The sequence below is a fragment of the Eschscholzia californica genome, unplaced genomic scaffold, assembly GCF_041429995.1.
Source record: "Eschscholzia californica isolate CP2 unplaced genomic scaffold, dmEscCali1.0.p SCAF_6, whole genome shotgun sequence".
Classification (NCBI taxonomy): Eukaryota; Viridiplantae; Streptophyta; class Magnoliopsida; order Ranunculales; family Papaveraceae; genus Eschscholzia; species Eschscholzia californica.
Genome location: NW_028238483.1, coordinates 35,949,782 through 35,972,533, shown reverse-complemented (window position 1 = coordinate 35,972,533; position 22,752 = coordinate 35,949,782). Strand labels below are relative to the sequence as shown.

Genomic DNA, 22,752 nt, shown 5'->3' with positions numbered 1-22,752 from the left:
TGTATATCTGGACAAGAATTGTGTATCTTTCTATTGCCAATAAACCTATGGAAAGTTTGAAAGGCGTCTTTTATAAGTGTTAATGATGTCTCCTCTAAGTGTTGAAATCGCATCCTTGACTCACAAATTTTTACTCAAATTTGCTTTGAGAGAGGCACCTTTGACATTTACAAGGGACGCTTTTAAGACTCTTTTACACCTATTAGGGGAGCCATACGGGCACGGCCTAGCTTAACCCTCTCCTATATTATTTTTATCATCCCATATTCCCATTCCACCCAAAATGTTTCTTCATAGTGCAACTGGAGATGATATTCTTTCATCAAAAAAAAAAAACTGGAGATGATATTTGATGAACCAGCAGAGGATGCATATGTAGCACCATTTGTTCAAGTTTGGAGTCCAATGTAAAAAATAAGTCGAAATGGATTAGGCCTCTGAGTAGGTTTTGGATAAGAAATAAACTTTTGTTCGTGAAAAGGAAATTTTATGTACACTCACCATTTTTACCTGTCACACTTGCATGTCCAAAAAAGAATACTTTAGATCGTGAGTGTGTATAATAAAAATGGGAAATTTTAAAATGTCGCTTGTGAAATTAGTATATCTAGTTCTACAAAGCCCAGTCCAGTTAAAGGCACTATAACCTAAAACAACCCATTTATTCGGAGAACTTTTATAAGGGAGTTGTAAAGAAGCCCCCCTCTTCATGAGTGAAGGAGGTGCTTTTAAAACTTCCCACTTTTATATGCACCCCATTTTTTTGTTATATGAAGCTCTTGCCGTTTCCTTTCTATACTCTTGCTATTCACTCTGGCTCCCACTATCTAATTCTCTCTCTCTCTCTCACAAATTTTGGGACAATTCTCTCTCACAAATTTTGGGAGCCCTCAAAGTTCTTTTGTTAAGGCAAAACCTTTTACATTAAAAGAAAATTTTAAAGGATTAAAAAGGCCAGTACTCATTATTGAAAGGGCCCAAACCACCACCCATTTGGTCCCAAAATTGCATGGTGGTCCCGGGAGAGACGAGACATCCTAATTTCAATCCAAAAATATATAGTAAAAAAGTTCGCCGTCTGTGGGAATCGAACCCACGACCACACGGTTAAAAGCCGTGCGCTCTACCAGCTGAGCTAAGACGGCTCTGTTCTTCTTGACTCCATTTTCTTTGGTTATTATGACCTCTTCTTCTTTGCATCTTTTTAGTGCAACGGGTTTCCAGCGGAGTTCGTTGTTTGCTTTGCTTTTATTGTTTATTTGTTATTTTAGGGGTTGAGGAATTGAAACTAGGAGAAAAATTATGAGAAAGATAGAGTGATTAAGATGATGATAGAAGATAAAGAGAAGAAAATGGCGGAAGAAGATGAAAGAAGACAATGGTGAAGATCTAGTAGTCCCGAATATGTTGACTCTGACATTAAAGATCTTGAGAGAAATGGGGGTAACACTGAATTCTGCGGTACAAGAAAAATTATGTGTAATTATTCATAAAGAATAAACTCTTCAATACATTTTGTTTAGGTCGCGGTTTTGGAACATTCAAAATATTCTCTGAAAAATAAAGATTTTAGTCACTTAAATTTGATATAAGGGCAACCATATTTGGAGATTAAAAAAAATTACTTATGTGTTTTTACCTTCTAATCTTTATCTCTCATTTTTCAACCACCACTATTTTGTAAAACTGCGACCACCATCTCTCTCTCTCTCTCTCTCTCTCTCTTCCTCTCTCCAGATCTACAAATAAGATAACGCCCACTACACATACACATACACATATTATCTATTTTCTTAAAGCAAGATTGCCTCCTAAATCAAATTTAATTCACCAAAGTTATTATTCTGCAGAGAATATTTTTAGATGCGCTAAAACCACAACTTTTGTTCAATGTCTAGGGATTATGTTTTCGTTCGGCATGTAAACCACATACTTGAATGCATAATAAAGAAAGGAAGGTATCCATCCACCTTGTGGTAGAAAAACAAGGAGGATTGGTTTGGGATAGAGCATACTTAGATACTTGCATTCTCACAACCCAAGAAGGACCGTGTGAAATTAATCAAATGCATTTTGAGAACGCGTTTTGACCCCTTGGAAGGGTTTCTGCCCGCCGGGCAGGAAGCACCGAACTAGGACCCTTTTTTGGGGCAGTCTTCCCTCTTAGCCCGCCTCCTATAAAATTCAAACCTTCCATTTACATTTTGCCGCTCCCTTTTACGTTTCTCATTTCCCTTCCAAACCTCTCTCTCTCTCTCTCTCCATTTTCTTTTCTTTCTCTCTCTTCAAATCCACCAAGAATCTGACAATTTCAGAGATTAAAGTTCGAATCTCTTTCAATTTGCGCGGAATTGAAGAATTTTGCTTGATTTACACTAAACCTCTCAGATGATCTGGTGAGTTTACTTACTCCTCTCTATAATCTTGTAAACTTCTTCTTTGATTCTTCTGTTTTTAGTGAATTCTCTCTATTCTGATCTCCGTCAGTTCTTCTCTACAACAATTTACTTTAACAGCAAGAGAAATCATAAATTTGGTCTCTTTTAGGTTTTAATCATATTCGGATCTTATTTTAAAGACAGTTTCTTTTATCAAAATACCTAAATTTCGTTCTTATCGATCGAGATCTAGCTCATTTGTGTAGAATTTCTTTCGTATTCAACAGAGTTGTATAAGAAACCCTAAAAATCTTTCTGTACGGACGGTGATGGTGAGCATTTACAGAGCAGAAGGTCAACAATTATCTCCAGAGACCTTTCCAATGATTCTAGTAAGTTCTGAAGAAAGAGATAGAGTAGATCGGATGATTATCTCAGTTTCAGAAGAAAAATCAACGGTGACAGGAATATCAGGGAAGACGAACGGAACAAAACCAGAGGAATTATGGAGTAGGGAGAATTGTACAACTCCGACGGCAAAAGAGTACAGAATACCAGAAGTTCTGAGTTGTCCTCCGGCACCAAGGAAACGAAGAGATTCTTCTCTGTCTAGGTTAAACTCTTCTATTCGATTGAAAGAATACTTCATTCCTCCTCCAAATTTCGAATCGGTGTTTGTTCTTGACAAAATTTCTACTGTCAAATAACAAATCCAGGTAAGTTGATGAAGTGTTTCTATTCTATGGATCAGGAGGAAATAGTAGTAACAGAATTGGTGTGTTTGATCTGTTTTGTTTTTGTTTTCTATATACGATTTAATCTTTGGTGAAACAAAGCCATAATCATGCTTGTATACTTTTAGTTGAATGAAGACCTGGTATAATTGTTCTTGAAGTGTTTGGTGATTAGTGAAATTGTGGAATTTGAATCATGGAAATTCACATATTTGCAGCAAAACGAGGTGTGTGACTCGGTACTGATTGGTTATAAGGGATTTCTATGAAAAGGAAAATGTTTGCAAGTCTGTGTTCTTTTATATTTTGGAAATGGAAGTCTATGTTCTTTTATATTTTGGCAATATTCAAATGTTTGTAAGGGATTTCTATGAAAAGGAAGATGAAATTTTATGATTTGATTTGCTTTAGTGAATTTTGGTAGGCCTTCCTTTTACAGATTAATGAGAGAGAGAGAGAGAGAGAGAGGGACTGTGTTGCTTCCCTTCCAAAAATTAAAAAAGAAAGAAAGTCAAGAGTCAAAATTCAATTGTCAATATTCAACATTCAAATGTTATAGTCAATGTCAAAGGTCAACTCAATTCTCCAAAATCACTAGGGAAGGGTGCTTAACCTCTTAAAAGAAACACCACACTCCTGTCTCTCACTAATGTGGGATTGCTTTACAACATGTAAAATTTATTTTTTTCACACTCCTAAAATAGTGTGACCACATTCAACAAAAAAATAAAATAATGTGACCAAATCGTTATATCCTTAGTTGAAGCTCATATTATGGCAAAGTAGATAGGGTTATTTCTCGATTGGTTCCCTAAAGTATGATCGACTTCCCACATGGCACCCTGAAATAAGAGAAATACCAAAATGACTTCCTTTTGTGTTTTCTGTACATCGACTAGAAAAACAGATTTTAGTTTTTCAATGTCGTTTTCTCTTTTTCTTCTCTTATTTCTGTTCTGATGTCTAACATTTGTCTCTCTTCCTTTCTATCTTCTTCTATCTCTGTCTAGGAGAGATCTCTGTTACTAGAGAACTTGAAAAAAAAAAATCATATTCTAAAAAAACGGTTTTCTTCTCTTTATCTAAAAATCTCTCTCGAAAAAAAAATTTACTGATGTTACTAACTCTTTCTTGTTCTTCGTGAACCATTCTTCTTCTCTTCATCTACCCACAAAAACGATTCCCGAAAAAAAAAACAGAACACCAATCCACAAACAGATAATAAAAATGAACCAAATTATATCCAAAATCAGAATCAACAACTAAAAAAACAATTTAGAACATTAGAATAAAATGATTGTCTGAAAGTGGTGTTCTCGGTTATCTTCTTCATAATAAAAACCCAGTCAATGGATGAATTTCTCTTGTGCGAATGGTGAGACAAACCTGCAAAAAACTTAGAAACCACTACAATGCTCAAGTCGTCTTCAATATAAATCAGTAGCACTTTTAACACTTCCCTAAAGGTTTTCACCCATTGCGACCCCGCTCCTTTGACAAATGAACCGAGCTGGGCCAGTTCAATGTCAGGCTGAAGAGAAGTCGGGGCCATCCAATAGGATGCTCCGAAGGCGTTTAGCCCCCCACTGCCCCGCACAAGTTGCTAGCCCCCATGCATGTGGATGTCCTTCTCAGCCCAACCCTATAAATTCCTACAAAAACGATTCCCGTTATTGTAATTCATTTCTCAACGGGGAGTCCAAACTAACTTTGACTCTTACCTTTAGCTGTTAGTAATACAAAAAATTAGACGATAAACATAATTAACTTTATCTAATACTCCCTCCGTCCCATTTTGTTTGACCTTTTGGGAGATCCAACTTATTAAGGATTGCCATTTATTGCTTCCTAACTAAAAGTATTTTCCTAAATTACCCATGTTTACTTTAGAGTATTACATTGAAAACTACATTGGAACTAGTGTAGAACCAATAGAATTTTTTTATTAGTATTAAAAGTAAGGGTAGCTTAGGAAACCTCACTAAAACTAGTAATAAATGAGTCTTATTTAAAGTAAGTGGACAAACATTTTGGGACTTCCCCAAAAAGAATAACACCCAAACAAAATGGGACGGAGGGAGTACATACTTTCTTATTCTTTCTTTCATATTATTTGGTAGGGTTTTTGTAGGAATTTATAGGGTTGGGCTGAGAAGGACATCCACATGCATGGGGGCTAGCAACTTGTGCGGGGCAGTGGGGGCTAAACGCCTAAACGCCTTCGGAGCATTCAATCGGTCCCAACTCCATACCATTTTAATCCACAATAAGAACTTCATGGCCCCATTTTATTTTTGTTAGAGTAATTTGATCAACAAATGAAGTAGGACCCAATTTTATTTCAAGTTAAATAATGTGAAAATCACAAACACTCTCTACCCATAAATAGTTTGGCTGGTCACCATCATCTATATGTTACTTTGTTGCTACATCTATCATAAAACTTGGTTGTTTTCACCCTAGGGTTTAGGTTGTAACAATATTAAATTACTGAGTATGTCTAAACTATATATATATATATATATATATATATGTACATGTCCCGTTATTGTAATTCATTTCTCAACCGGGAGTCCAAACTAACTTTGACTCTTAAGTCTTACCTTTAGCTATTAATACAAAAAATTAGACGATAAACATAATTAGCTTTATCTAATACATACTTTCTTATTCTTTCTTTCATATTATTTGGTAGGGTTTATAGGGCCTCTTTTTTTTGCATAAAATTTATAGGGTCTCTTGGTCTAAAAAGTTGTAGGTTTGGAAGACACATAACTCTCTAGAATGTTTGTAGTTATACTATTCTTGCTCTCAAAAACTAATTTGAAATAAAAATCTAGTAATATTGCCTAATTTAATCTAGAAAAAGGAAAGAAAGAGAAAGAGATTCAATTTCAAGGGACCAGTGAGTTGTTTTGGATAAACTCGATCTACACACATTACAGCTCATAGGAGCATATCACCCTTGTGGTTTCTCTTTCTCGTCTTTTTGGGTTATATTTCCTCTCTCTCTCTCTCTCTCTCTCTCTCTCTCAACTCAACAGGTGATACTCTTGACTCTTGTCTTGAATCTCAATTATCCATGGCTAGTGAAAGTACAACTTCCCCTGATCAAAGCAGTAATGATGTAAGCTACTCATATTAGTTCCTATTTCTATCTTCTTTGTTTAGTTCTAGTACTAGGTACAAATATAGCTAATGGGTACTAACTAGTAATATTATTCTGTTCTATTTGAAATGGATTATTAAGTTTTCAGCAAACAAAACCTTGGTTCTTGAATTGTATTAACTTTATGGTTCATGGCTTCTTGATGAAAGTTCATCCTATAGAGAGTATTAAGATGGTAAAAAGAAAAAAAAGTAGTCCTAGTTAAGGGTTTTAAACAAGACCACCTTTAGTTTTCATTGCTTTATGAACCATCTAAGTTGAGCTTCAAAAGGAAATAGTTTCATGAGTTGAACTTCGTTTTTGCTGGTTATGATCTTTAAGGTTAGCTAACTAGATTTGATTTTTTTTTTTTAGCAGGAAGTTGATAAGAAAGTAAGTGTTGATATAGAAGATGGTGTTTTCTCTTCCAAGGGAAATGAAGAAGCAAATACAGAAGAAAAGGCGAAACGAGCAGAATCAGCGGCAAGTTCAAAAGCTCAGATAATCGAATCAGAAGAAAAAATGGAGGATAAACTAGTTGATCCAGCTCAAGTAGTGGAAGTTGAAAAGGTGGTTGATGTTCCTGTTTTAGATGCTTCAACAGTATATGTCGAAAAGGTCAGTGAAGAACATCATAAGGAACAAGAACTCTCAGCAGTTGAAGCTGTTAAGGGAGAATCGGAACAAGTTCCGAGCCTATCCGATTCCGATGTGGGAGCAATCGTTGGAGTAGATAAAGCAGGTGTGGTATTTCCTGTTCTAGAACCAGAGGTTCCTCAATCAGATTATGAAACAAAAGAAACACCAGAAGTAGTTGCCGATGTTAAGGAAGTTCAGGAGAAATCTGAAGAAAGCACAGAAAGAGAAACAGCGCAACCTGAAGATAAGACAAAGGAGGAAGATGTCGATAAAGATGGAGAAGTATCTGCTATTCCGGATGTCGGAAAGGTTGAGGAAGTGAAACAACCAGACATTATTAAGGCAGAAAATGTGGTGGTTGGATTTGGGACAGAGGCTGCTATCGACGTGGGTTTGGTCACAGAACATAAGGAAAAGAACAATGTAAAAAGGGAAGATATTGAAGAGAAGAATGTGGAAGTTGACGAAGTGAAACAACCTGAAATTACAAAGAATGAGGACGTAAGAGATTTGAATGGTGTTACAGAAGTTAGTGAAGAGCCTTCTGAGGGAGACAAAGCATCTATAGATGTTGAAGATAATGCAGACTACCCATCAGTTGGAACCATGAACAACGAAGGAAAACCAGACGTTGTTGATTCTAATATTAGTGTAGTGAACAAGGACAAGAATGAAAAAGAGACTCAAGAAGATGCTGTGGGTAAGATGAAAGTACTAGAGGATGAGAAGGCAAAAGATGCCGAAGAAACTGTTGCGAGAAAGTCAGAAGTATTGGACGAGAAGACAATAGACTGTCAAAAAATGGTTGCGGACACGTGGGAAAAAGCAGCAGAGCAGGATAAGGAAATTGAAAAACCTAATACTCCAGATGTCCCTGAAACAAAAACAGAAGGGATCCTGCCAAAACAAGACGTTGAAGCTAAAACAACAAAAAAGCAATCAAAAAACATAATGTCGAAGGTGAAAAAGACGATTGCGAAGATGAAAAAAGCGATAATTGGAAAATCTCCAAGCTCTAAAACCATCTCTTCTGATGCAAAGTGAAACGCTGTGCAAGTGAACTCAGTAGACATTGTTCGTGGGTGAGAATTACCTAATAGGACTCCTTATATTGAGTATTCGTCTGCCGTCTTTGCCTTTGGACACTAAATGCGTGTATATATAGAAGGTAAGTATTTGTTTCCTGAGAATTTGGAACATTAGTTTCTAATTTTATTTGTTATACTAGATGTTTGTTTTCATTTATGTCTGTTCAGGTTTTGTTTATCAACTTGTGTGGCAGTTTTGGATCTATGAGATGATGATATAAAGTTGTGTTAAGTTATGAACTTATATTTGTGAATCAATACATTTGTTTAAGTAATGGGAATTCTTATAGGGAGCTTAATTTGCTAAATATTACCTGTTTTGTGGTTACCATATGTTTGTAGGAAAACTGTCCCAATATGCTACACCATCTTTGCATATTGAATCTGTGATTCCATTATTTTTAGGTAACAATTTGGGGTTCATAAACAAAATGATTAAGCCTCTGGTACAGTATAGTTTTTTAATCACAACGAAATAAACATGGCTCTTATGTCTCAATGCAATCCAATAAGGAGTACTTTTTCTTTCTTGCTAAAATTAAGTATTTTAATAAGAATACCATCTATCCGATTGAAGATCAAAGAACGCGTAATAGGGTTCTCAACTAGCTACTAAAAAAATATACCAACCTCTCTGATATGATCACATAATGCATTAACTGAGAACACCATCTTGTAAGCACTCTGCTATTAGATTTTTCAGTTGGATCATCTTTGATCTTGCCCCCTGCAAGATATTAAAACAGAATTGTTGGTTTTCAGGGTAACTATCAAAAGTTAAATAGCTTTATTCAACTGCAAAGGAACAGCTTTAAAACACCGGAAGTGTATGAACAAAGGAATTTAAATAGTTACATGTATACATATTAGATCAACCTAAAAAAGTGAAGGTCCTGGCAGATCCTCCTCAAATGTCTGACAAACAAATTGCTTCAACCATCAACTTTAGAACTAAGGAGGTGCATTTTTTTAATCAGATTCTCTTCAATTCTGAATGCACATTCGAGATCTAGAAATTATATAAATCTATGTTTGATGAAGGCTGTTACTTTTGTTTATCAAACGAGGAAGGGTAATTTGCGCATTAGTAAATAAAAGGTAACTTGCCTGCTGGACAGCAGTAATTCTTCTTTCTGCGTCACTTAGCTGAGTTGCGATTTCCTCCTCGACTTGTAAGAGAAGTTTTCTGTGTGATGTATCTGATAATAAAACAGGACCAACAAGTATAATGGGTTCAGTGAGCTACTTGAGAAACATATTGATAAAATATTCAGTATTGGAGCAATACATTTCAACGAGAGAAAATTGAGCCCAAAGCCCTCTTTTGAGCGAACTTTCGTGAAAAAACTAAAAAGACACGGGCAAATTTTTTCCTCCTCAGCTCCTTGGAATTTTGGTTATAGAGGAAGGTGGCCAGAGAGTTTTGTGCAAAGAACTTCAGTTCTACGTTTCTACGGGTATGACAAAGCATTTGAAGTCCATTTAGCACGCAAACAGTTGGGTAGTGTTCACACGAGGGTCAATCAAATGAATGATCTGAACCAATTCAGCATGTGGTGCCAGGATGAGGTGAAGAATATATAAACTCGTGGCACGTTAAAAGCTAAGTGGAAAAATTTACAGAGTTATCAAACACAAATACGATATCTAAAAAGAATAGGTCAACTGACATACTTTGCTTCTCTGCATTTCCTTTTAACTCTATCTGATATGCTTCCATATCATCAAGAGTGTTCCTGCATTCCTGAAGATGCTGATCTATCTCCTTTCTAAACTTCTCCTCTATGAGCTTCAGGCGGTCTTGTTGCTCTGCATCAAAACTTTACCACTCAAAATCTCGTACATATATGTATGTATGTTTATATATATACATACTGTACGTATTATTTTTAAGTATATGTTTACCTCTAAATTACTATTATGCCTGAAATGAATTCAAGAGCAACTTCTATAACCTTATAAAGCACAACTAAATCCTATTTGGTATGAACCAGCAGAGAACCATCCCAAACACCATTTTGAACTTCTACTCAATTTAATCATGAGATTATATTGTTGGGTCAACTCAAGTTACACGTATGCTTATAACGATCTTTTCTCTTCAACTCCAAGAAGCTGTTGAAGCAGTCTCGACCAATTAATTGTGAGTTATAGAGATAAAATTTGGTTACCTTTTGATCTGGTTTCCAGGCGCTTTCTCTTAGACTTACTAACAGTCGTGAACTTCTCTCTGCAAAAAGGAGAGGAGAAAACTGAGCAGTCAACGGTGTCTATTACTTTATTTTCTTCCTTTAGTTTCTTTTTTTTCCTCCAATAAGGTGTTCCTTAGATATCCAGCTACAATTTTATAAAATGGTAAAGTGAATTTCATGTTGGACACCTACATGTCTTTCTGAATATGAGAGTCAATTTGCTGCAGCTGCGACTTTATTCCTTCAGCAGCAGATGCCAAAATTTCTGAGCTCCTCTTGCTTGTCTCTGCCTTCATTTTGGCCTTAAATTTTTCTAATGCGAAAGCAAAGAGAGAAACAGCCCTGGTACATTTTAAAGGAAAGGAACTTATTCTGACTTTGTAATCTTATAAACTAGATGACATCCATCCTAAATGGAGTTGATTATAGGTTTGCTTATGACAATATGCAAGGGAAGAGAAAAACCTGGCCAAGCCATCCTCGTGGTTTTGTTCTGAAGGTCCTTGAACCCAAGTATCTTCTTCAGTCCCTAAGTCTTTTGAAGTGACAGGGAAGACATTAGTTCGAGATAGATAGATAGATAGATAGAGAGAGATAGATAGAGAGAGGGGGCAGTATAATTACCTTTTGGCGATGGTGAGGCACGGTTTAATTCACTGCAGAGTCTTTTGCTTGAACGGAGCATGAAAGCTGGCTTGTCACGGTTACCCAATTCTGGAGTCCATGTCTCTGATATCCGGCGACCTGCACATCATCGCTAGATCCATTTTAGACAATACATGTTTCATACTTCCTTTGTGTTTCTGTACAAAATACAAGTTGTGTACTATATACGGACCTACACTGCAAACTGTCTCATTTTTTAGTTGAGCTTATTCATGGTTTCTACTAGTGTCCATGTTACTATGCACATGGGTGTATCTAATGGTCTATTGTATGAGTATGGTGTAATATCTTTGGAAAGATTACTACCTCTATTGATGGATAGATCAGGCAAGCTCTCAATGTCCTGTTCTTCTGATGACTGAGATAGTCCATTACATGCATCTTTCCGTTCGACAGATGACAGGTCCGTAATGAGCGGACTTTTTACTCTTTCAGCATTCTCCTGTAAGCTTGATAAGGAAATGCAAAAGCGTATAAAGAATATATATATATACACACACACACACACACCAAACTTAAATCTTTCAAAAATCCAACAGCTATCAATGATGAGAAACGACTAAGAAATAAAGGATACAGAGGATTCGGTCTGTGCATCCGATCCACAAGAGCCGGCTTTAGGGGTCTGTGAAGTCCTAAAGTTACAGAAACCTTCAGAAGTGAATCGTCTCTCAAATAGTCCAGGACTCACAACATCTTGCTCCGTTGGTTTCACTTTTGGTGATGGTGGGCTAGGATCAAGGTTCTCACTGGGTGTTTTCATTCTCAGAGTGGGACTTTTGACATGATCTTCTTGATTTTTGTTCTTCATTGAATATGTGACTTCACAGTTGTCTTGAGACTCCACACTTTTTGATAATTGTGGATTCTTCAGGTCTTCTTGTCGATTTATCTTCTTACTTGCTGGAGAACAATGGATGTCTTCTTGTATAATTCTAATTTTTTGACTCTGAGGCTCCATTGTAGAATGAGATCGATGACTTCGAAAACTTTCTGTTCTATTACAATGTGAAGTCGTCTTCTTATGTGGTGATGGTCTTTTGTCCTTGCTACCAGATCCTCCGCTCGGTCTTTTTTCCTTGCTACCAGATCCTCCGCTCTTTTCCAAATCAGCTTTGTCAAAAAAGTTTATCCTTCGTGGCTCAACAACACTACTCCTTCTCCCACTTTTCTTACTTGAAAACAGAAAAGAGCCACCGTTGCCAGTCCCTTGTAAGCCCTCATGACATCCTTCTGCATCATGGAAAGTAAATATATTTTTCTCTTGACATTGTTGCCTGCTGTTGAAGGAACTTGGTAAATTTCCTCCTTTGTTGTTCTTGGCAGGCAACTTGTTTTGAGCTTTAGTCGAAGATTTCCTTCGTGTTAGCAACCGTGTAACAGGTCTCCTAATGGTTCCATTAGGATTTTCAGAATCAGATTCGATTGTGTCCGAGTTTTGTTTAGGCTTGGCCGCTCTGCTACTCTTTCTATCCAGCTTCGAAGCAGGACTTGGATTCTTCGCCCCAACATCAATAGTTTGAGAACTTGAATTCAACTCATTCTGTGAAGGAGCAGTTCCTAATATCTCCCAGAGCTTCATTTTAATGGATTCATTGCGTTGGTGACCCGCTTTCTCTTTTTTACCTTCTGCTCCTTTGTCTGGTACAGAAACCTCCTGCGCAGCTTCAAACGCGAACTTCTCGAGTCTTTCTGGTCTTCCAGCTTTCTCTCTTTTCCTTCCATATGTGAGGATATCGGTTTTCTTCTGCATGTCATCACCAGACTGTCCATTTGAAGTCTGGTTTGCATTGACGACTTCTATCACAGGTGTGTCACTCTTGCTATTACACTGCTTCTGCGCACCATCACCAAATCGTAAAACTGAAGTGCGGTTTGAAATTTTTTCTAAGGGTTCCTTCGTTGGTGCTTCTGTGCCGTTGAACTTCCTCTCGGTGCCATCAACAGACTGTACAACTGATGTCCTCCTGTTTTCACAAAACTGAACTGATGTGGGTTTTGGTGTTTCTTGCCTTAAAGATTTAGTAGAAACCCATGGGGAATTTTCCCTTGCCGTTGCTTCTGCTTCTTTCCTTCCAGGAAATTTTGTAACTCCATGAACTTTGTTGTTTTCTTCAATGATTTTTTCTCCGGGGGGTGAAGCTGTTTTCTTTGCCTTTGGTGGTACAGTCTCATTTCCCTTTCTATTTCTCACAATTTCTTCAGCCATTACCCCAATGGAAATCTTCCTGGTCTGGCTACAAGGAAGATTAACACTACCAAAACTTTGACACTTGCTTGTTGGTTCCTACAATTATTGTTTTAGTGAATCAATAATACAAATAATGCAGATTCAAATGTACAAAACTTATGCCGAAAAGCTAAAAAAAATGATCCGAAATGGAAATCAAAGGAAGATTAACACCACCAAAGAAGATAAAGAACTACTTACATCTCGAAAATTTCTCTGTTGCTTAAGCTCCATCTTGGTAATTTAATTTACATCACAATTTGGCCAAGGAAATCAATTGAATATAAAAATAGCCTGAAAACAAACCAAAACAATTTGAGATATCCAATAGATAGAAACAGAAAGCCCTAAATGCATCACCAGTAGATAACATAAAATTGAACCACTGAGTGTTATCATCAACCATAGTAGAATTCCAAATGTTACTTATCGATTCAAGATCAAATTGAAACAACGGAAGTAAGAAATATTAACAAAACCAAATCGTCCCAATTTTACTTGTGAAACTCAAAAATGAACTACAATTTCTATTTCCTGATCTCGGATTTGAAGATCCTTTCATAATATGTCAAAACTTACCACAATTTGAGGGTTTCATTAAATCAAAGAATCGGGAAAGATAAAACCAGTATACATATATCGGATTGAAAAAGCTACCAAAATATGTTATCGTTGAAGACGAGAGAAAGAGACGTAAGGAAAAATAGAAATCGAACGAAATCAAATAACATAGAAGTTAAAACCAGACCAGTTTGGAGTTGAAAGAGAGTCGAGATCAGAGGAATTTCTTACAACTAGGTCTCCGGTGCTGCTCGTCGCGCTCAATAGCTTCAAATTGGCGATCTTATGGAAGGTGAATCAACAAATTCTGAGATTTTGACAGAGGGTTTAAGAGAGAGAGAGTTCGTGTGTGTGAGTGTTTTAGAGAGAGAGAGGGAGGAAGGAGGGAAAGCATAAGGACTGAGACGAGGCGGGAAAACAGTTTCCGACTAGCATGATCATGGTGCGTAGTGCGCATCCAGCATAATTCTACGTACGAGATCAAAAGATGACACAAGTTTTATTTTCATTTCCTCGAGATACCAATGTAAAAAGAGGCGTTTATTATAAGGCCCAAAATGTTGGAGTCAAGAGAGGATCTGGCCCAGTGGTAAATAATAATGAGAAAAAAACCCACTTAGTAAAATTACCCCACTACCCACATTTATAAAAAGAAAAGACTATAGCGTCCTGGCCCAAATTTTCGAAATCTTTCCCGCCCAAAAAGAGGAAGCAGTCCCATAAAGTCAGACGCATGCCTTTTACTCTCTCATAGCCGAACATAAACGTTTCATTTCATCTTCTCATTTTCTCTCTCTAAAAAACCAAAAACCATCTTATCTCTCACTGCAAATCGTTTTTGAGCTTTAATCTCCATCATCTCTATCAAAAATTCGTCTGAAATCTAGAGAAACTAAGGGTATCTAAAATCTTTTGTTAGGGTTCCGGTTTGAAAAAGCTTTTTTCATCGGTTCGATCTTGGTTTTGTTACTCGATTTTTAGGGTTTTGGTTTTGTTACTCGATTTTTCATCGGTTCGATCTTGAAAAAACTAGGGTATCTAAAATCTTTTGTTAGGGTTTTGGTTTTGTTACTCGATTTTTAGGAGAAAAAGAAAGAGTTACTGTTGAATACACAACAATTTTATGTGGGTGTTTCTTAAGATCTTCATCATGTTCAACAAAATCAAAGATTTTGATGTGTTTTTTTGTCTTAAGATCTTCATCATGTTTCTTAAGATCTTCATCATGTTTCTTAAGATCTTCATCATGTTTTGATGTGTTTTTAACAATATAGATTTTTTCTTCAGAAATATTTAATATGTAGAAACATTTAGGTCTTCTCAGAACACATTTGATATGTTTTAACAAATTTTGTTCATTTTGGATGGTTTGTTCTTCAGATCTACATATAAAAGATCCTGGTTTAAACATTTCTGGTTTTTGTGTTACTTTATGTTAGATTTATTCCTATTCTTTGTTTTCAAAACTTGAGGGTTTGTTTTTCAAAACCACAATACATTTGTAAACAAGTTCACATGTTGAAGATATTTTGAGTTCTGTTTCAAACATTTATGGTTTTGTTGTAGTTATTTTGGTTTTTAACCTAGACATTCAGGGGTTTGTTGGTGAATTTTGGGTTCTGTCTCAGACATTCAGGGGTTTGTTGGTGAATTTTGGGTGTTTTACTGGGTAAAAAAGATTTTGTTCTCTGTTGCATTGGACCTCTTTGTCTATACAACATTCTTATTGTCTGAAACATTTGTAAATATGTTTTTTTGTTGAAAGATATGTGGTTTAGACATACAAAATTGATTGTTTGCATATAGTTAAATGTTCATATCTTGTCTGTTATTGTTTGTTTGATGATTCTAATTGTACTGATATTTGGTTATTTGTCTGATGCAAGGAGACATCTGCTGCTGCTAGAGGCAGAAAAGATAAAGCAATTGCGAAAGACAACAAGAATAAGGACCCATCAATACAGTTTAAATGTAACTTATATTTTTAGGAGCAAATCAGGTAACTAAAACAAACATAGTTATGTTTTTTCCGAGCATATACTCATATGCTCTAAACATACTAAAATATGTTTTGTTTTACCCGTAAAAATTCAGTGTACATATCCCTAAATTATGTTTATCAGATGAGTAAACTTTAACTTTGAAAACATATAATTTTTCTAAAAAACATAATTTCATTTGTTCTAAACATATCAACATGTGTTGTCTCTATACTTTGATGTGTTTATATATCTACCGGAATGCTACGGAAGAGGTAAGAGAAGTCTTGGTTGATAAAACCTGTTATTATTTGAAACATCAGTAAATATGTTTGTTGTTGAAGAAATATGTTTTCAGCAGTCAAAATGAGTTGTTTGCATATAGTTAAATGTTCATAACTTGTATGTTACTATATGTTTAATGTTTTTTAATGTAGACAATTGATTATTTGTCTGCTGCAAGGACAAATCTGTTGTTGTGCGAGGGTGAAAAAAGATCGACATTAAAGAGAAAGTCATCGTTGAAGTAGATAAGAAAAAAGGGACATCACAATCTAACATATGTTAGAGGATTGGAGGATTAAGGTGTCATGTTGTAGATATTTTTGTGAACAATTTAACATATGTTCATCTGTATCGATATTTTGAAAAAAACAAAGTTTGGAAAATGTAAACAATAGATAAAAAATGAGCTCGTATGATCTGCTGGTGCTACTTGCAATTTCGGAAAAGCAGGAACAACTTAATCTTTGCTTGGAGCATATATATTTGATAGATAGATTGATTTTATGTTCTATATTTAGTGGAAACAACATATTTTACAGATTGATATTTTAGGGTTCTATTGAAGATTTTTAGTGTTTGGAACACTTGTTTGTTTTCTTCTTTACATTTAAGTATGATTTTTTATCATGGTTGATTTGCCTTTTACATTCATTGATATGTAATCAACATTTTTTATTATTCAGAAGTTTTTACGCTATGGTAACATCAAAGAAAATCACTAAAAATCCAACTATGACATCTGCTTCATCTAAGGCAAATCGGGTAATTTCGGAAACACTTTCTTTTTTTATGTCAATAAATTCAGATATGTTTTCATTTTGGATGAGTCAATTTCTTTTTTCATGTAAACATATTCAGATATGTTTCCATTTTGGATGAGGCTATTTATTTTTGGATGTCAATAGAGTCAGATATGTTTCCATTTGGATGAGGCTATATATTTTTGGATGTCAACATAGTCAGATATGCTTCCATTTGGATGAGGCTATTTATTTTTGTATGTCAACAAATTCAGATATGTTTCCATTTGTGTGAGCCAATTTATTTTTGGATGTAAACATATTTAGATATGTTTTGAAATACCTAAAATGTGTTACTTGCATATGAAACTTTGTCTGCATTAGCCAACATATGTCCCGTTGTGCATGAAACATATTTTAGTATGTTCAGATAATAGGACCTATATTTTGTGAAATATTTTACTTTCTTCAGATAATAGAATCGTTTATATGTTCTTCAAGGTTAAGGAGGAGCTGGAAGCAGAGAGTGAACAAGAAACAAGATTGTTACAATTCAGTGAAAAGTTGGTTCTTGAAGTGAATACGGAAGACAATATAAAACTTGTCGAAGAAACTTAATATTTGGTGGAGCAAATTAATAGTTGCTTAGAGCATATCTAGATTTGTTTAGATAAATCTATTTCTATTTTGAAGTTGTAAATTTTCTTCATGCAAAAACTAATTTGTTCGGAATATTTCTGAGGTTGTAAATTTCCTTGGAGCATATATGAATTTGTTCGGAAATAAATAAATTATTGAGAACAAACAAAGATTTGTTCAAACAAATCTTTGAAGTGGGAAATATTTTTTATGTTATAATAATATACTCGAACACAAAACTAAATTTTAGGGAGTTCAGAAATAAAAGTTAAAACATCTAAAAATTAGGTAGAAGGCAAAATAGATAATATTCATAACAAAATATTGTGGACAATCACAAAGGATAATTTGTCTTCCATATTCACTTGAAGAACCAACTTTTCACTGCATTGTAACAATCTTGTCTCTTCTTCACTCTCTGGTTCCAACTCCTCCTTAACCTTGAAGAACATATAAACGATTTTATTATCTGAACAAAGTAAAATATTTCACAAAATATATGTCTTATTATCTGAACATATTAAAATATGCTTCATGCACAACAGGACATATGTTGGCTAATGTAGACAAAGTTTCGTATGCAAGTAACACATTTTAGGTATTTCAGAACATATCTGAATATGTTTACATCTAAAAAGAAATTGGCTCATTCAAATGGAAACATATCTGAATTTGTTGACATCCAAAAAGAAATTATTTCCGAAATTAACTAATTTGCTTTTAGCACATCAATTTCTTTCTCCAAACCTGCAAAGAAGTAAAATAAAACATGAAATCTGAAAAACATGAAACATTAATGAAAACATACAGATGAACAAGAAAGTTTTATCAAAATGAAAGGCTTTCACTCCTCCATCAAATATTTGACCAATATGAGTAAACACAGGGCCCCAAGATTCAGATACTAGTGGTCGGTCCCTCAATGGTGCCAGATCTGGCTGTAGGTCAACCTCCATATGCAAGTGTTGTAGAAAAAATGTCTTCAAATTAATATATATTCTGAGAATACATAACTTTATGTTTCTGAAAATGCATTGGTTCGAAGACAAATCCTAACAAACAGACAAAAACAAATTTTATGCATCATGATTCAAATGTAATGTTCTTAAAAGGGAGAGTTTTTATGTGAAACACGCAGACAATATTTACTATCTATAAACACAACAATATATGCTTCCGTAAACATAAAATAATCTGAACAAAAAGATTTGTGTTAGTGGAAGTGGAAATATGTTCATGAAATATATGAAAACAGATAACATGAAAGCACAACAAGGTGAAAACATGAGTATATACTTCCGAAAACAGAAAATACTCTAAACAAATGAATTTGTGTTTGTGGAAGTGAAAATATGTTTCATGAAATTTATGAAAACTGAACAGATGAAAATTATGAAAACATAAAACATATTGGGTGTTTCTTAGGACATAACTTGTTGTGTCACAAAATATGAGTGTAAAAACCAAACGAAATTTCAGATACACAAAATTTAAAGAAAACGCAAACAGTATTTACTACCTATAAACAAAACAATATATGCTTCCGTAAACATAAAATAATCTGAACAAAAAGATTTGTGTTAGTGGAAGTGGAAATATGTTCATGAAATATATGAAAACAGATAACATGATATCACAACAAGGTGAAAACATGAGTATATACTTCCGAAAACAGAAAATACTTTAAACAAAGGAATTTGTGTTTGTGGAAGTGAAAATATGTTCCATGAAATTTATGAAAACAGAAAACATATTGGGTTTTTCTTAGGACATACTTGTTGTGTCACAAAATATGAGTGTAAAAACCAAACGAAATTTCAGATACACAAAGTTTAAAGAGACGCAGACAATATATACTACCTATAAACACAACAATATATGCTTCCGTAAACATAAAATAATCTGAACAAAAAGATTTATGTTAGTGGAAGTGGAAATGTGTTCATGAAATATATGAAAACAGATAACATGAAATCACAACAAGGTGAAAACATGAGTATATACTTCCGAAAATAGAAAATACTCCTAACAAACTGACAAAAACAAATTTTATGCATCATGATTCAAATGTAATGTTCTTAAAAGGAAGAATTTTTATGTGAAAAACGCAGACAATATTTACTACCTATAAACACAACAATATATATTTCTGTAAATATAAAATAATCTGAACAAAACGATTTGTGTTAGTGGAAGTGGAATATGTTCATGAAATAATATATGAAAAACAGATAACATGAAATCACAACAGGGTGAAAACATGAGTATATACTTCCGAAAATACTCTAAACAAAGGAATTTGTGTTTGTGGAAGTGACAATATGTTTCATGAAATTTATGAAAACAGAACACATGAAAATTATGAAAACAGAAAACATATTGGGTTTTTCTTAGGACATAACTTGTTGTGTCAGAAAATATGAGTGTAAAAACCAAACGAAATTTCAGATAGAAATGAAGATGAAGAACAAAGAAGGTTCAATGAACAAAACATGGTTGAACAAAACATGGTGTTGATGATAATGATAATGATGATGAAGATGAACACAAACTCTCTAAAAACTAAAGAAGGTTCATGGAACAAATCATGGTGTTGATGATAAAGATCATGAAGATGAAAAAAAATACAGAAGAAGAAAGAAACTTTTATGTTTCGAAAAAATAAAGAAGAAAGTTTTATGATGTTTTAAGAAAACGAAAAATTTACAGAAGAAGATGAAGATGAGTGTTTATGATGTTTTAAGCAAAGTGCAAAGAAAATGAAGATGAAGATGAAGATGAGGGTTTATGTTGTTTTAAGCAAAATGCAAAGAAGATGAAGATGAGGGTTTATGATGAAGATGAAGGGATGAAGATAAGGAAACTCAAACCTGTAAATATTTCCGGATCCGTGTAGCTTAGTAGTTGTTAGAGAGATACAGATGAGAGAGAGAAATGGAAGGAAAGATTTCTTTCTCTTATGGAGGATAGACCAGATATAGGAGAGAGAAAATGGATGGAAAGTTTTGAGGAGGGAAAGAGAAAGTTTTGAGGAGGGAAAGAGATATAAATGGAAGGAAAAAACCCAGGCATCTTCTCTTACATATATATATAAGGGTATAAGAGGGATTATTTAAAGTAAGGGCTTCCTAGAGATGGGAAAAGTGACCTAGGGATCCGAAATTGGGTTGGATTAGGATTATTTTTGAAAAAATGGATTTTGCAACTTATAATAATCTATGGTGGGCCAAATCCTAGTTATAGGGTCATTTTTTGGACTTTTGAGTAAAAATTTCATGTAAAAATTACCACCGGTTTCATCAAAAAAAAAAAAAAAATTACCACCGGGGACTTGCGGAAACAAAAAAAAAAAAAGATTTAGTGTACAAAAATTTAAGGGTTATTTCCCTAATGGCCCCCTACTTTGTGACCAGCTTCCCGCCTGGCCCCCTACTTTGTGACCACGGCCGGCGACCTCTGCCGGAGAAGGTGATGAGGTGGCGTAACAGATGATGTGGCGTGAGTTGGCAGAGAGAGAAAACATGATGGAGGAGAGAGACTGACGGTGTTATAACGGAAGGGGGCCATATGGGTATTTCTTGTAAAGTAGGGGGCCAGGCGGGAAGCTGGTCACAAAGTAGGGGGCCATTAGGGAAATAACCCAAAATTTAATTACATTTGTTGATTTGATTATGGGATTAGGGGCAGTCCGGGTCTAAAATCACCAAAGCAGACGTTTTAGGCCCTAACCTTACGAAGAGTCTGGTGTTTTGAGTTTTGTATGTTAGTTTTGAGATAACAACTATTTTATGAGCTAAGTTACAACAAGATTTAAGATGTAGTTTAGTAGTTAAAAGTTTAGTTTATATGTAAGAACTAACGATTTTAAGTCTTTTCACAAACACTATTACAATTTTATCTACTTTTTTCCAACAAGCTACATGGCCCTAATTTTTAACTACAGCTGGAGTCCCCCAAATGTTTGGACCGGCTCTATAATGCATACACTCTGCAATGCGGAGGTCCCATGTGTCGATCCTATGGAAGTTCAAATCCAAGAATATTGAACTTGGGTGTAAATAAAGTAGTTTATGTGGGCTTTTAGGTCATTAAATTTCGTCAGGTTTTAGCCCATTAAATTTCGTTGGACTTTATGTCAGTAGGATTTCGATAGTTATCGTGTTTATCACATCGTATCGATGTATCAATGCCTTTGTAATGAACGTTGTAGCCAATATTACAAAAAAAAAAAAAAAAAGTTCAAAGAAAAATTGTGGATTGTGACTAATTTTTCCAGCCAACAAGACTTCTGTCTTTTCCCTCTACTCCGATCACCAACTTTTCCCACCACCAATTCTTATTCTCCTAAAAAAATCTTACTTTTTTTCCCACCACCAAAACTCCGATCACCAATTTTTTTATGCAAAAAAAAAAATCTTATTCTCTCCTTCCTCTATCTCTATGTTAAATCTTTCTATACTAAATCTTTTTTTTTCTCTCTCTAAAACTTTATTTTTCTCTCTCGATTCCTACTATTATAGCTAAAGGAAGGGTTCTTTTCGCCATAACGCCCTTTGTATTAGATGAGGAGAGAGGGTTTCAGTCAAACCCCTCGCTTGAACCCCTAAAACCGTTGAGGAAATCTCGATCGAGAGTTTTGTGGCCAGTCAACCACGAAACAGGGCACGAGATGTGCATTATACATCTCGCGGCGGACGACCACAACACATCTCGTAGTTGGTCAACCATGAGATTTTTGTGCCCAGTCTCGTGGTAGAATGGGCACAAAACCCTCCACGAGGATTTTGCCTTAAACACTTTCCTTCGTCGGAACCGTGAAATTGAGAGAACGAGATAACAGAGATAAAGAAAAAAGGTGGCAAACGATGGTGTGGTGGTCAAAGGCGGTGTTAGAAGCGGTGGTTGAATGAGGAGAGATGAGAGAGAAAGATTTGAAAAAAAGGTCGCTGACAAAGGTTGCTTGCCGACAACCTTTACCAACGTGAAGAAAAAATAGTAGTAGGTTTGGGGAAACAAAAAAATATATCAAAAGAATGCCGTTCAAATTTTGTGCCCCGAAAGATATTTTTGTTCCGCAATTACTAACTAAAAATTGATGTTATCGTGTTGAGATTCCTCTTCCTCGATACTTCTAAGCCACCCAATTGATGTTATCGTGTTGAGATTCCTCTCCCTCAATTACTAACTAAAAATTGATGTTATCATGTTGAGATTCCTCTCCCTCGATACTTCTAAGCCACCCATATTAATCCAATAAAAAATTGTACCCTTCCAACAACACGAAGCGAAGGTAGCAACAACCTCGTTTTAGACGAAATCCATTATTTATACCTTTAATAATTCAAGTCTAATAAATTATGGATTTCACCTCTTCTATAAATTGAATTCCTTCCGAATTTTAGAGTTTATGTCAACACGTTCAACCACTCGGACAAGCAAGTGTCGACCTCAATCTAAGTTGTAAACGGGCCTT

At 35.1% G+C, this 22,752-nt stretch overlaps 2 protein-coding genes, 1 long non-coding RNA gene and 1 other non-coding gene across 10 annotated transcripts; 2 read left to right on the top strand and 2 right to left on the bottom strand.

Annotated features, from left to right (window-relative positions):
• Window positions 1–1,072: 1,072 nt before the first annotated feature.
• On the bottom strand, window positions 1,073–1,145 carry TRNAK-UUU (transfer RNA lysine (anticodon UUU)). The gene has a single exon. It is a non-coding gene; the product is annotated as a tRNA-Lys (tRNA).
• Window positions 1,146–2,050: 905 nt separating this feature from the next.
• LOC147534179 (uncharacterized) lies at window positions 2,051–3,522 on the top strand. Its single transcript, XR_015228321.1, has 3 exons — window positions 2,051–2,396; window positions 2,666–3,351; window positions 3,432–3,522. It is a non-coding gene; the product is annotated as an uncharacterized LOC147534179 (long non-coding RNA).
• Window positions 3,523–4,210: 688 nt separating this feature from the next.
• ASY3 (asynaptic protein) lies at window positions 4,211–14,169 on the bottom strand. Of its 6 annotated transcripts, none has more exons than XM_086646414.1 (12): window positions 13,824–14,130; window positions 13,277–13,369; window positions 11,423–13,132; window positions 11,152–11,287; window positions 10,804–10,923; window positions 10,645–10,714; window positions 10,372–10,521; window positions 10,159–10,217; window positions 9,662–9,796; window positions 9,095–9,186; window positions 8,618–8,714; window positions 4,211–4,754 (listed from the first exon to the last, which is right to left on the bottom strand). In XM_086646414.1, exons 2-11 carry the CDS (start codon window positions 13,307–13,309, stop codon window positions 8,643–8,645), a joined length of 2,577 nt encoding a protein of 858 aa, XP_086502540.1. In that variant the 5' UTR covers window positions 13,310–13,369; window positions 13,824–14,130; the 3' UTR covers window positions 4,211–4,754; window positions 8,618–8,642. The 6 variants fall into 6 exon arrangements, with proteins under 6 accessions (XP_086502540.1, XP_086502537.1, XP_086502539.1 ...); XM_086646411.1 differs by having other exon boundaries at window positions 4,211–4,764; window positions 13,868–14,130; XM_086646413.1 differs by having other exon boundaries at window positions 13,868–14,130.
• Window positions 5,831–8,295, top strand: LOC147534178 (uncharacterized). 2 transcript variants are annotated; one of them, XM_086646415.1, is made up of 2 exons: window positions 5,831–6,239; window positions 6,639–8,295. In XM_086646415.1, the coding sequence occupies exons 1-2, from the start codon at window positions 6,195–6,197 to the stop codon at window positions 7,941–7,943; spliced, it is 1,350 nt and encodes a 449-aa protein (XP_086502541.1). In that variant the 5' UTR covers window positions 5,831–6,194; the 3' UTR covers window positions 7,944–8,295. The 2 variants fall into 2 exon arrangements, with proteins under 2 accessions (XP_086502541.1, XP_086502542.1); XM_086646416.1 differs by having other exon boundaries at window positions 6,059–6,239; window positions 6,636–8,295.
• Window positions 14,170–22,752: the final 8,583 nt, after the last annotated feature.